A 14,645-nucleotide genomic window follows, 5' to 3' on the forward strand; every position below is an offset into this window, starting at 1 on the left:
TTCAGCAGGCAAATAATAATTTAAAAACACACACACACACACATGAAAATATGGGTGAAAATATCCCATTGACTTACACTACTGTTCAAAGGTTTGGGGTCAGTAAGATTTTTTTACATGTTTTTTAAAGTTTCTTATGCTCACCAAAACTGCATTTATTTGATCAAAAATATGGTAAAACAGTAATATTGTGAAATTGTGATTTAAAATGTCATTTATTCCTGTGGTGGCAAAGCTGAATTTTCAGCATCCTGTCTTCAAAGTCACATGATCCTTCAGAAATCATTCTAATATTCTGATTTGCTGCTCAAGAAACAATTCTGAGTATTATCAATGTTGAAAATGGTTGCGCAGCTTCCTTGCTACATAAAAGTTTTTTTACTGACTTCAAACCTTTGAATGGTAGCCTACATTAAAAGACCCACTTACATTTTCTTTAGAAAATGCAAAAATCATTTCCAACAAGTAAAAACACTGTAACAAAAAGCTGACTTACTTTTCTCTCCCATGTTTTCAATAGTATCTGCAGAGGAAAGAGAAAGAGAAAAGTAACTTTCTCTCTACAACTTTGTTAATGCTGTATGATTTGAATTCTGCACTGGCTATTATTGTATAAACAGTGGGTCAGAAACTCCTTGTGCATTTCATAGAAGGTCAGTGAGCAGCAGATGGTTCTCAGCACAGTTCTCTGATCGCTGTTGCTGTACGGAGACTCTTGATCAGATGCCCAAAATTCACTAGCTCATAATTGCATCTCTTCAACTGGTGTGCTTTCAGAACATTAAGCTATATTGTGGTGACGAGGTTAGAGATACTAACCACAACCACACAGGAAAATAGCTCAGTTTCAAAAACAAGACACAACCACCCTCACAGATGACACAGAAGGTACCACATCAGTGACAGCTTTGTACCTTTTTTTTTTTTTTAGAGTAAGCATATAGTTTCTTCAATAAATATCTAGTTCTTTAAGTTTACTGTGAAGTTGCAGTGTCCTAAAAGCCTCATTAGATTATCCTCTTATTTAATGTGGTTGGGCTGCACTACTCTCTATCCAAAATATGCTCTTTCAAAGATGATAGTGCCTGGCACTAAAGTAAAAAACTGTAATTCCTCTGAAGCACAGAGCAGAAATGAAATCCCAGAATGCAGTGCATCTCCAAACAGATATTTTAATTGAGTATGTGTACCCTAGGGAGCACTCAAAAAGGCAAGTAAAGAATTACTGCAAGTCAGCGTGCACATTATATACTGTAAAAAGGTCATTATCATAACACCCTGTCATAGACCTTAGTCAGGTGAGACACCATTTTAATTTAACACAGATTAAAATGAGGCTGTGAGGGATAGACTTAAAGTTTTAACAATGCATACGCTGTATAAAACTCCTAGATCACATTTCACTATGTGTTATGGAGACTGTGTTAACTATACGTTTTTTTTTTTTTTGGAAAGACATTTGTCAGCTGAATAATCTGTATGTTGTTAAACAACTGTACACTCCATTAAAGGGCACCTAATATGCCCCTATTTATAAGATACGTCTCTAGAATTTCAGCTCAAAATACCCCACAGATCATTTATAATATCGTTTTTAAAATGCCTATTTGGAGTGGAAGCAGAAACACGCTGTTTTCATGCCTGTATCTTTAAATGCAAATGAGCTGCTATTCCCCGCCCCTTTTCCAGAATAGAACAGTGACTTTACAGCTAGCACCTCAGATACTCTGCTAAAAAAACATCTGTTTTGTTTTGATTATCATGTCTATCGCGCTGAAATCATGTGTTTTAAAGCCATATCAGTTTAAACTTTTGAGACATATGGTTTTCTGAATGCACGCGCACAGAAAGCAGCTGTCACACGGCATGCAAGTTACTAAACTAAGTTCACTTACATGTCTTATTGCACTTAAACTGTCAAATACACACAAGTTTATGCTAAAAATTAAGTGAAAGCAGCGTAATACACAGTATCTACTGCTGTCTACGCTGTTAATATGACCCAAACAATAAAATAACAACGGAAAATCACTCACTGCTCTAGACTGAATAAATTTTGGAGCTTTAATAAGAAGACATTTCTTACTTGAGTGCTGCTTCTAAATGCTCTAGCATGCAGATAAACATGACGGATTGTGTGCGGCTCACTCAGGGCGGGGTGTCTGTCAACAGTCATGGGCGGGGCTTGTAAAATATGATGTCACTTTTTACAGATTCTGCAGACGGCTCATTCTGAGACACTGCTTCTGATTTACAGGGGTTAAAAAAGGAGCAGGTGGATTTTTATCATTCTAGGGTGGTTGTGTACACACACTGACACTGCCAACACACATTTATGTTCAACGAACATGTAAAAGTGAATTTTGCATAAAAGGTGCCTTTTAAACACACTGTACTTCTATCCCTTCACAGCCTCATTTTCAATCCTGTCAGCATGGTGCTACTCTGACTAAAGTCTACTGGTATATAACCCTTCTCCATTAGTGTAATAAAAATCATCAACAGATGACAAGATACATTATTAGCAATTTCAAAAATTAAACAGTTTCTTTCCCTGAAGGTGTCAGTGTTGCTGTCTAAGAAATGTCAAATGTGTTTGTTGCTAAACTCAGTGTGCAGCACAAGTGATTTGACAGCAGAAATAGGTCAAGTAGAGATTGGTGAGGTTGGGTTTGACAGCTTGGCGGTGAGATTAGCTTTGAGACATAAGGATCAGTAGACAGTACGTTCATAACAACATTTGTCACCTAAGGTTCGGTAAAGACTCATTGACCTCTCATTACCATGGCTTGCTAAGATAGATGCAAAGACAGTATTAATAAGTTAACGAATCTTTTAAACCAATACTGTTTGTAATGGTTTTGGCTATTCACATGCTTGTTGCAATGAGCCAACTAGATAATCCTACTGAACCAATGCAAACTAGCAGCTTTCAAATTCAGACAATAAAGCCTTCATGGTTTTCATTCTGTCATCCTGGAGTCAAGTGCTCAGTTTGAGTACAAAGCAAGCATGCGAAGACCCACTGTTTGTGGTTCAGCATAAACTGGTATGAACTGCCAGTGTGAACAGCAGTCAGAAGTGAGGCCTGGCCACTGACGCTTCACTCAGTGAAGTCTCTGAGGAACATCACAAAGCTGCTGTTTTATGCACAAATATTTGAATGTCATTTGATTCTATTAAAAGGAGTTCAAACACACAAACCATTAGTCTTCAGTGAAAAACAGGGCATCCTCATGATCATCCACCACTCAAGAGAACAATAAAGCCACTTCATGCTGTTTTATGGAACCATGATAGCAGATGTTATCAAAGGAGTGAATGATGTTCTGAAGTTAATGTGAACACAAACCTTTGCTTGTTGCGCACACATAAATAAGCCACAGTCTAAACAAATGACACAGTACATAAAGTTTGAAGATATTTTTTACAGTTGTTTACAGCAACAAAACACTGTCTGGGAGAGAAGAAGTTTTTTTTATGATGGTCTTAATGACTAACATGGAGTAGCTATAGAGTAATGCCAAATTGCTATATAAAGTATTGTATATGGGTCAGTGACATCATGCTTTTTTGACTGGATGTAGGAATACATTGCAGTTTCTGAATTATTACTAGTATTATTAATATTTGTGGGGCATAAAGTAAAAAATGTGGTGTTAACTGTCCTGAGATTGCAACAAAAAATGTTTCATTAAAAATTGTATTATTATTTATTTTTAAAAATTGTTTTTAAATTTTCTTAATATTTAAAAGACTGTCCAGTAATTCAAAGGTCAATGTGGCATAACCAACATGAAGAAAGCTATTGTCGTCATGTGACAAGAAAACCATAAAACAGAGGCTGGACCCTACACTTGAGTTTGTAAAATATATATATATAATAAATAAATATATATATATATACACTGCTGTTCAAAAGTTTGGGATCAGTAAGATTTCTATTGTTTTTAAAGAAGTTTCTTCTGCTCATCAAGGTTGCATTTATTTATTCAAAAATACAGAAAAAAACTGTAATATTGTCAAATATTATTAAAATTTAAACCAGCTGTTTTCTATGTGACTACATGTTAAACTGTAATTTATTTCTGTGGTCAAAGCTGAATTTTCAGCATCATTACTCCAGTCTTCAGTGTCACATGATCCTTCAGAAATCATTCTAATATGCTGATTTATTATCAATGTTGGAAACAGTTTGTGCTGCTTAATATTTTTTTGGAAACTGTGATACTTTTTTTCAGGATTTTTTGATGAATAAAAAGTTAAAAAGAACAGCATTTATACAAAATAGTTAACTACTAATAAACTACTTATTCATGACTTCAAAAATGCATGATATTTGTAACATCAGAGAAACAGAGACTAGATAGATAGATGTGTTTGTACTTTTTAATTGATGATTTTTAAATAGTATGTTTTTCCAAAATGTATGAAACTAACAGAATACAAATATTACATTTTTAGGAACTTGGCTTATGTATTTTTAAAAAGATCCTTTTTTTAATCTCACATATGCATCCTGATCCTTATTAGTCACTGACCCATATATGTTTCCAGTTTTGTAGTTAAGATGCAGAGACATGCTTAATATTGTAATATTAAGGGCTCTAATAGACACTTTCAGAAACACATGGGCATATAAAGAGAGGTTAAATAAATTAATCTCATACCACTTGACACTAATCATGACCCACTCTTGGTCAGTATGTTTATAAGCAAATGGACTCCCTCAATAGCAGAGATATTGTTCTAGTAAGAGAAGCAGACATATGCATAACACATGGTCGAAGCCAGGTGTTATTTATTCATTCTCTCGCCGTTTCACTCCAACTTCATTCAGAAAGCTGCTTCCAGTCTTACCTATGCAGAGCAGCACTACATACGCGTAGTAGGACCATGCCACGATCAGACTGATGAACAGCACAGGGATCCAGTATAAAACTCTCCAGCAGTCAACGCTATGCGAGCCCAACGGCGCCATCTTTCTATTTGATGACCAAAAGTGTCTAAAACGACAAGTTCAGCCTCACCGAGCCCGCACTGCTTCTAAAACATCATATCGTCTTCCGCGTACAGCTGTGCTTCGTCTGCTCCTCCATCCTCCGGTCGCTCTTGTTTGCAGTGTAGCACATCGGTACCGCCCCTTTCTACAAACTCACACGACGCTCACGCGATGCAGTGGAGGTATTACTACACTAAAGCCTGATTCTGCCGGCTTGTATCATCACCATAGGTTTGTCTGCTATAATTTAGAAAAGGTTTTCTATATCTAGTATATTTAAAATGTTACTGATACAGCAATGTGTCCTCACACTACAAAATAGGATTAAAAATGTCACACCAGACCAGCGTTCAATAACATTCTACAATGTTACACTATAATTAAATAATATAGTGATAAAAATGTGTGAATACACATTAAGTAGTTCATTTTCTGCTGATATAAACAGCTTAAACAAGCCAAAGCCGGTTTGCTTGTCTGAGGAACCCCGAAATCTTTTAATGGCTTCATCGTGTTTAAATAAACAAATATTAATAATAACACTGTAGGTCTATTAGTTATAGACATGTCTTCTGACACAAGCAACCATTCCATGGTTTTACTACAAATAAAACCAAAAACCATGGTTACTATAGTTAAACCATGGTAACCACAAATTAACCATGGTTTGGCTACACTAACCATAGTTCAACCATGGTATTTGCAGTAAAACTTTGGTTATACAAATGGTAATCAATATACCAAACAAACATGGTTACATTTTTAATACAGTAAAACCATGGTTAATTTTTTGTAAAGCACAGACCAGAAATGACACAAATTATTATTCTGATTGTGGTTTTTAAATTTATTCAAACCTTTTAAGCAATCTGAATACTAATGCATAAAAAGTATACTTCACATAATGGTAATGACAGATGCACACTGTAATATAGAAGTCAAAAAGACCGAAAAAGATGGTTTTAATTTCTTTTACATGAAACAGATAATGAAATAAGCTATTTTAGGTTTTAAAGCTCTAAAACATGGCCTATATTCTGTAGAAAAGCATGGTGAGACTGGAGCTAATTGTCACACAAGGCAGTTATCACAAAAGTTAATAATAAAACTGAGTAAAATGTCCAGATAAACAAATGCCTTTTTTTTTTTTTTTTTACAATAATGGTGGTAATGTTCAAAAGCTTTTTGTTGCCAATGATTTAAAAATATCTGCACAGATGTTGAAAAAAATAAACACCCTGAGAATTATTCACTAGAGTAATGTGTGACAACTAGCCCTGGCTTCCCCTATAATGTTACTTATGACAATGATAATAAAAACCGCACACTGTAATATGCTTAATCACCTAAAAGAACAATCAAAAATAACTTAAGTCTAAAGCACTGTCAGAATTCTGAAGATAGGTCAGTTAAAACCATTATAAAATGATTCACAGAGATGGATATCATATCTCTAAACCTACATGAAACCAGGCCTGATTAGAGTTCAGTGGGATTCAGTTTCTTCTCGTTTGTTGTTTTGGCTTCGCAAGATGTTTCTTAAAGCAGCGGCAGTGTAAGAAACTCATGAGAGGTGGAGAGAGGGATCTGTATGTGTAGCACATTGTGAGATCAGGACTGAGGACTCATTATTACTGTGTGCACTCAGCACTGTCAGACCCTGTGTAAGCTGATCTGGGTGGTGGGCTCAGAGAAACTATGTTAGCAATGTGCTCATTGTAAGGAAAGATTATCTGGCTTATAACTCCTAGAGAAGCAAAAAGAACAATGCATTGCCAATACAGAACTACAGAGGCATTAAAACCCAAGAGAACCTTTTCTTTACACAAAATAGATCAATAAATAGAATATATAACTGTACACGCCATCAGAATTCAGCACTTTTCACTTCAACACAGTTCCCTTTAAATTTATGAAGTAATATGTCATCATAAATAAAGACAATACTTTGTAAATCATTAAACAACATAATTTATCCCAAAATGTGGGCACTGGGCCCATTTAAATTTATAAGAACTTTAATAAATAACTCTTTGATTAATAAAAGTATCATGGCTATTTCATTAAAGTGTTATCCCTTTTAGTTAATGGCTTTTAAAGAGTTCAGAAAGTGCCAGCCGAGTGACAAAGCTGTGACTACAGTCTAGGGAGGTAGCATGTGTTAATCTAATTATGGCAGTATTTGTATCTTACAGAGTTTGACACAGGTTAGGTAGATAATTGCATCGAGTCACTGAGAACTTTAATCCAACTTGAGATTTCTTCAGTGTGATGTGAGGGTGAAGAGAAACACTCAGCGGGACTTTCGCCTGCACAAATCAAAGACAGAGACGGACGGCATATCAAACGATGATTTATTTACATCATAACTGAATCCAACAGGTGATACTTTGAATACAAAGTGCTTTATAAAAATAGCAACACCTGCTTCTTTCACTCAAACTGCAAATATTCCCACAGTAAGTCTAATTGCTCCCTGTTTTAGGTGTTTTATAGTGTTAAGCCTTTTCTTGTGGGTTGGGCACTGTATTCTATTACTGTGTTAAGTCCTAATACACTGTGTTAGGCTGGTATCTTGTGTCTCTGGATAGCAGCCATTAATTTTACAGAGTAATCTGATACTGGAGAAAGAGCTTTGGCTGAATGCTGAGCAGTGCTAGCGCTGTACTTCAGTATCATTAATTTGGAATTCTCCAAGGCAATACCACGAAGCCAAACTAAAAACACTGCATAATACCCACTTCATTTTTTTCATGAACTTACCTATTTAGCAGTGAGTTCCTTCTTCATGCAGGCTTTAAAGGATGTGAATCTCTCTTCACCTTTATATCCCTGGGTTCATGTGGATAATATAAAGGATAATTTGGGTTTACGTCATCAATAGAAACATTATCTTCAAAATGTTGACATTTAGTTGACGAGACTACTAGATGAACAATAAATGGCCACTAGATGTCAGCAAAATTGCACCCTCAAGAAGCATTTACTTTGTTGAAATAACAATATGAAAGGCAGCAATATAGGGTTTGTATGTACAAAAGTTTGGGGTCTAAGATTTTTGAAAATAAGTCTCTTATAATCTCTTTGTAACAATGTTAAAGTCTTTACTGTCACTTTTGATTAATTTATAGTGTCGTTGCTAAATTAACGCATTAATATCTATAAAAAAAACTTAGCCTACTGACTCCAAACAATTTAATGTTAGTGTAATAATATTAATATTAAATCTATTAACAACAGTACAACAATAATAATGACTAACTTGAATTTGAGTTTTTAAATGTGTTTAAAAAAATCTATCCTGTCAAACCGAAATATGTTATGGTGACTAACAGTTGGTTTGCATATTAAAAACACAAACAAATCTCTCCCAGATACAAACGTTAATGCCATGTGTCAATTCAAAATTTCAAACCAGATTTCTGAACTACCCGATTTTCTCCATTTAGATCTCAGAAACCTGTTTTTAAGGCTCACCAGTGGATCATAACTCTGCCATTATTGCTGTGAAAGCTGGAAAAATGGCATTTAAACAACTGGAGAAAACCATCCAACTTCCCCCCATATTTACCCAGGAGCCACGATGCAGCCGGTCCTTCATTATCCCAATGAACTCCTTGTAGCTCAGCTGGTCATCATGGTCCACATCAAAGATCTTGAAAACAGTGTTCACGAGATGTCGTGACAGCTTCAGGCCAGTGGCCACATAGACCGCACGTGCAAACTCATCTGTGAGAACCAAACATCATTACCCACAAGCGTTTCAGGAGTAAATGGATTATATGAATGGCTTATATGTTTACCTTGTCCAATTGGGCGATTTGCATAGTTGTACATTTGCATGGCAATGGTAAAATCCTCTAAGTTGTTGAGGAACTGAAAAAAGGTCCTAAAATCTTCAAACGTGATGCCCTAGAAGAGAAGATCAGTGTTAAATCAGATGCAATCAGCAATGTTCCTTTTAAGAGGAACCTTTGGGCAAAGGAAAGATAATTAAGTCAGAATCATTATAATATGACAGCACTCATGCAGAGAGCTAGTACATAAAATGATGAATATCAAAATATATCGCTATGGTCTCAGAATAATAAATGCAACACAAACAAGACAATACTGCATCATGCCACACTATTCCAACCAGGAGGACACCTTAAGTGTCTGTGGGACCTTGAAGAGCGATAACAGATCCCAAGACAGAAAACAGCAAAGTCAAACAATCCCAGCACACATATCTCCTGCTCCTATACAACTTGAGCTGTCGACACCTTTAGATTGTTTTGTTTAAGGAGAGGTCGGGTAGCTTGTCGACTCTTCTAAAGAAGATTAACCTGATACTTGCATACATAAAAACAAAAGGGGATGTGTCCAAAATATCTCAGCGCTAGCAGATTACCCAAACAGCGGCCCTTTTGATTTCCACTCATCCATTTCCAGGCACTAGACCCACGTCTTTTTCTGAAGCCTCTCTTGCAACCAACAACAACCGTTTTACAAATGATCTAATGAGTAATATGTGACGCTTTGATGGTCTTACAAGTTAAGCTGTATTGCAGTATCTCTTAACTTAAGAATAAAAACCACTTATATAGCAATGGCCATCCACCAACAGCCTCTTTGAGTAGCTGAAAAGAATCTAACCTCATAATGTGAGGGTCAATGTGCAAAAAGGGAAACAACCTAAAGAAAAAAAGACACCAGCATCACTCAGATTATAAATATCTGTCACTCTCTACTATGTGGTGGTATTTGTTTTGTTATGCAGTGATTTGAATACCAACCATATCAACTTAGATAAAGGTAAAGGAGTAGAAATATTGATGTGACAAACTGATGTGATTGAAAAAGTATTAAGTTCATACCAATCTAGCTCCTTTGGCTAATGTTCTGGAAAGGTTCTCCGAAAGTTACGGGCAAAAGTTCTTCTAGTAATGTTTATAGAACGTTTGTTTAAAGCTGGTCTGTTGTTCTCAAAACATTAGCACATTATTTATACATGCAATGTTCATGTTATGCTTTTCTTAAATATTTTAGTTGGACATTCATTATTTAAAATATTACTAATTTCAGATTTCATTAACATTCCCATAATGCAAAACTATAAAAATTTTAAAAAAGGAATGTTTTGAATGTTCCAAGAACATTCAGAAATCACACTTTCATAACATAATGTTAGATAAGTTGTTGTACAAAAATAACAATGTGTTTAATTACAATATTTTTTACCATTTTGATGGCAAAAAATGCAAATTGCCATAAAATTTTAATGTGGTGACTATAGCGCTAGATTGGAAAGCCTTCTGATTTTCCTGAGTCATGATGGTGGTGAATGTGTGTGTGTGTGTGTGTGTGTGTACCTGTTTTTCTATTCTGGTGAGGACTTAAACCTGAATACACACAGACTCATGGGGACTCATGTCACGGTGGGGACCTAAATTGAGGTCCCCACAGGTAAACAAGCTTATAAATCACACAGAATGAAGTTTTTTGAAAATCTAAAAATGCACAGTTTCCTGTAAGGGGTAGGTTTAGGTGTAGGGTTGGTGTAGGGCAATAGAATATACGGTCTGTACAGTAGAAAAACCATTACGCCTATGGAGAGTCCCCACAAGGATAGCAAACCAGACATTGTGTGTGTGTGTGTGTGTGTCCAGAGCAAATGTATTACCTTCTCATCGGGTATGCTTTGACGCACATTCTCAAGGTAGCCTGTGATGTTTTCCACTGTGGTGTAACGCAGCAGGATCCTAGCGAAGTCTTCCTCACTGATGGTGGTCATTCCCTTGGAATAGCTGAGGAACTCAATCTCAAGGACTTCTGTCTGCAGGTTGTCCATGAATCTGCCGACAGAGCGTGACACACTGTGTTAAGAGGAGATGCCATCACTCGCTCAGTAGGACACTAGACTAAGTGACTGGACCATGCTTTAAAACCAATACAACATCCTCACTGACGGCCTCAGGCCATTCATACTCCTTCTTAAGGGTCATGCATTAATAACATGTATAAAAACAGTCTGAAGAAACCTGAGGCTGTATTAAAGAAACTTAAAATCCAGCAGCCTAGATTTGGGTCACAGTCATGGAATTACCTGTAGAAGTCATCAAAGTTAAGTTCACTTTTGCCCTTTCTTCCAAAGAAATGCACCAGCAGAGTTGTGTAGGTGACATTTTCTGGTTCGTGCTGTGAAAGCAAATTACGAAAACACATTATTCAGCTGTAAAAACTGAATAAGGGAGCAAAATTTGTCACAGAATAAGTGTACACAAAAATAGCTTGATGAGGATATTACTGTACAGCCATAAACATAACATATCACAACATATACAACACAGATACAGACACAAACACAAATAAATGTAAATTGGCAAAGAAAAATATAAAAAGATTCATTAAAAAGCAATTGACAATTGAGATCAGACTTGAAAAAAGCTAAATCTCTATCATACATCTTAAAATCACACATAAATAATTGTCCTTTGATTTGGTGCCCTTCAGCTAGCTGTGAATAGTGATTAAATGGATAATGAAATTTCTGTCATCGTTTTTTCACACTCATGATGTTACTCTAGCTCTCCTTAGCACATTCTTGAGATATTTTTATAGTGCTTATTGCATCTTACTCCTGTCCCTACATTCAATGTAAACTAGAACTGCATGAAAAATCACAGATTTGGAACAACATGAGGGCAAGTAAATGATGACAGAATTCATTTTGGATGAACTATTCCTATCTATAAAGTCTTGGAAAGTTAATATGTTTGATAGAACAAAGACACATCATGGAGCAGCCGACATCATCTCATGCCACGCAAACAACAGGTTGCTCGTGCAGAAATCTGCATACAAGATATACCTCAATGCTCCTTTGCAGCAATGTATCATTACAAAAACAAGAGGCATACTGTATCTATCTCATAGTCTTTTTACAAAGATGCCTTAAAGGGGTCATATGATGTGATTTCAAGTTTTCCTTTCTCTTTGGAGTGTTACAAGCTGATTGTGTATAGATAAGATTCCTGAAGTTGCAAAGACTAAAGTCTCAAAATGTCAACTACAAAGTATTTTGGAAACTTGCATTATCATAATATTCTAGATATCATCAATATCATATAATAACAATAATTTGATTTCAAACAATAATTTTATTGACATGCATAAATAAAACCAAATATCTTTTGTTGTGCAGTTCAGTTATCTTAATATGCATTTTAAGGTCTTGAACTATCTATTAATATCTAACTGTAACAACATGAAGTGTACAGACATTAATGAATGAAAATGGTGATACCACAAAAAGAAAAGAAAACATGAAACAATGGGCAGAACCTCACATGGGATGGGGGACAGGGAATGGCCAAGGGTAATACGAGTCGAGATTCGAATGAGAAAACGTGAGCTTGAGGATACTTGTACCTCCATCAGATCTGAAAAGAGAACTATTCTCGCACCAAGCCTTAGAACATCCCAGAAACTTCTGGGTTCAGACTGAGGCTGCTCTTTTTTAAGTACCTGCATGTCAGAGGTGAAAATATCAAAGGCTTAACAAAACAAGATTTAGACAATACAGTGAAAGACTATTCCACATGCAAAAACCACCTGAATTAATGCAACATAATGTGAAGTAAACTTCATTGCACCCTTCTAATGAATTTCTCCCTGTTGTGATCAGTGGTGCTTTATCTTAGATCTGTTATCGTTTTGTTTTCTAGGGTTTTTTTAAGTATTCACTTATGTAAACTGTGCTTTCAAACCAATCAATATAAAACACAGCTCAAATTTCTGTCTATAAGTCAGCAAAACCACAGATGAAAACACACAAGATATGTGCAGTGTAAAGTAGAATTAATTGTCCTCTACAGTTCACCAAAAATGCAGTTGTGAGTCCTGAAAAGGTATGGGTATGAGTTTGGTTAACTCTCATAAACAACAAAACAAGGTAAGAGTGTAACTGTATTAAACACTAAAATACAGGCCAGACAATCATATTCTGCTGCTGTGTGAACGTGACCTTAGTGCTTCAGTCAGTAAACAAGCACTCTGAATCAATCCAGTTATGTCCTTGCCAAGATAAACAGTGGATTGTGTTCAGTATTATTATATTTTTAAAATCAGCACAACTATATTGTGGTTTACACAGACAAATATTGACTGAACAGAGCTGAAAGAGCTTCTCATTTCTCTTGTTTGGTGCTGAGACTGGCTCTTTCCTTAGCTGCAATTCTAAGTGAGACAAAACTCTTCATGGTCAAGCCATCGCAAGAAGTAACCTAAACCCAAATAGCACTCTTCAAGCAACTGTAAAAATAAAACATGGGGGTCCAGGGAGAGTTGCCATTCTTCAGGTGAGGGCCTTTTAACGTGATTCTGTGAGACCATTCCTTGGCAGAAAGCTCCTGACAGTAGACAAGCAACATAAATCATCTGTTTCAGTCTCTGGATGATTTTTCTGCTCTCCTAGACAATAGAGCTGCATTTCAGACTGCATGAGCCCCATTAGAGCTGCATTGTCCCGCCTCTCAGGAGGTGAGCCATGCGTGCGGGTCACTCTGTAACGCCTTATCCAAACATTTCAGTATGTAAAATAATATTGCTCACTGACTGTCTGAAAGAAGCCACTGAATGTGGATATAACCCTTCTGGTTTATAGAGCACTAATTAGGGTGAAGCTGCATAAACATTAGTGGTTACAACGAGCATGCATGGTTGCTGTTGATCATGACTGTACAAGTTCAATCAAGCATGGACCACATTACCGGCATGCTAAAAACATGTCATACTCATAAGGATTCTTTAGTACACAGATACATACATTGCTGCTGACAGATCCATGATGTCCATACAGTTCCACGCTCTCATACACCGAAGATTATGATGGCGTGCAGAACAGGAAAGAAATCAAATCAAATCACCATTCAGCATTTGTCATATCTCAATAAGGAATGGTGAAAGACAATGAACTCTGAATGTGTTTTTCAAAACACAATCTATAATAATCAGCATTTCCCCAGCATGAGAGATAAGAGACTTATAGTAGTCTTGTACTCTGCATAAAGATATTCATATACACCATTTACACCGTGCAAATTTGTTCAAATGAACATGCATGGATCATGCACTACATCATCTCTCATATTTAAATGTGATTGAGAACATGCAACAATTTCTATTTCAACAGATGTGTTAAAAAATTAAGAAATAGTTCATCCAAAAATGATCGTTCACTCACACTCATGTCTTTCTAACTCTTATGACTTTATTCCTCTTTCGTGGAACACAAAAGGAGAAATTCATAGCAGATAATGGATAGAAACAGATGATAACAAGTTACTTTTAAAAGTAATGCATTACAATATTGTGTTACTCCCTAAAAAAGTAACTAATTACTAGTGCTGTCAAATGATTAATCGAGATTAATCGCATTCAAAATCAAAGTTTTTTTTTACATAATATATGTGTGTACTGTGTATATTTATTATGTATATATAAAAACACACACATACAGTATATATATTGAAAATATTTACATGTATATACATTTATATATTTATATTCTTATATTTTATATTATATATAAATATATTTAATATATAAACATAACATATTTTTCTTAAATATATACATGCATGTGTTTGTATTTAAATAT

At 35.6% G+C, this 14,645-nt stretch overlaps 2 protein-coding genes across 7 annotated transcripts in view; both read right to left on the reverse strand.

Moving 5' to 3' along the window:
* Positions 1 to 5,191, reverse strand: part of LOC107707230 (palmitoyltransferase ZDHHC2-like) — a 14,014-nt gene extending 8,823 nt beyond the window's left edge. The window contains exons 1-2 of one of the 4 annotated variants that reach the window (XM_016511191.1): positions 4,861 to 5,191; positions 497 to 523 (exon numbers count right to left, since the gene is read on the reverse strand). In XM_016511191.1, the coding sequence (XP_016366677.1) occupies positions 497 to 523; positions 4,861 to 4,981 (148 nt within the window). In that variant the 5' untranslated portion in view covers positions 4,982 to 5,191. The remainder of the gene's footprint in view (positions 1 to 496; positions 524 to 4,860) is intronic. The other 3 variants (XM_016511190.1, XM_016511193.1, XM_016511192.1) reach the window with 3 other exon arrangements.
* A 980-nt stretch (positions 5,192 to 6,171) lies between these two features.
* Positions 6,172 to 14,645, reverse strand: part of LOC107707229 (calcium uptake protein 3, mitochondrial-like) — a 20,693-nt gene continuing 12,219 nt past the window's right edge. Inside the window, exons 8-15 of one of the 3 annotated variants that reach the window (XM_016511187.1) lie at positions 13,812 to 13,853; positions 12,416 to 12,511; positions 11,091 to 11,182; positions 10,668 to 10,839; positions 8,806 to 8,914; positions 8,574 to 8,731; positions 7,766 to 7,834; positions 6,172 to 7,311 (exon numbers count right to left, since the gene is read on the reverse strand). In XM_016511187.1, the coding sequence (XP_016366673.1) occupies positions 7,766 to 7,834; positions 8,574 to 8,731; positions 8,806 to 8,914; positions 10,668 to 10,839; positions 11,091 to 11,182; positions 12,416 to 12,511; positions 13,812 to 13,853 (738 nt within the window). In that variant the 3' untranslated portion in view covers positions 6,172 to 7,311. The remainder of the gene's footprint in view (positions 7,312 to 7,765; positions 7,835 to 8,573; positions 8,732 to 8,805; positions 8,915 to 10,667; positions 10,840 to 11,090; positions 11,183 to 12,415; positions 12,512 to 13,811; positions 13,854 to 14,645) is intronic. The other 2 variants (XM_016511188.1, XM_016511189.1) reach the window with 2 other exon arrangements.

This window comes from Sinocyclocheilus rhinocerous, unplaced genomic scaffold (assembly GCF_001515625.1).
Source record: "Sinocyclocheilus rhinocerous isolate Xijiao unplaced genomic scaffold, SAMN03320098_v1.1 scaffold174, whole genome shotgun sequence".
Lineage (NCBI taxonomy): Eukaryota > Metazoa > Chordata > Actinopteri > Cypriniformes > Cyprinidae > Sinocyclocheilus > Sinocyclocheilus rhinocerous.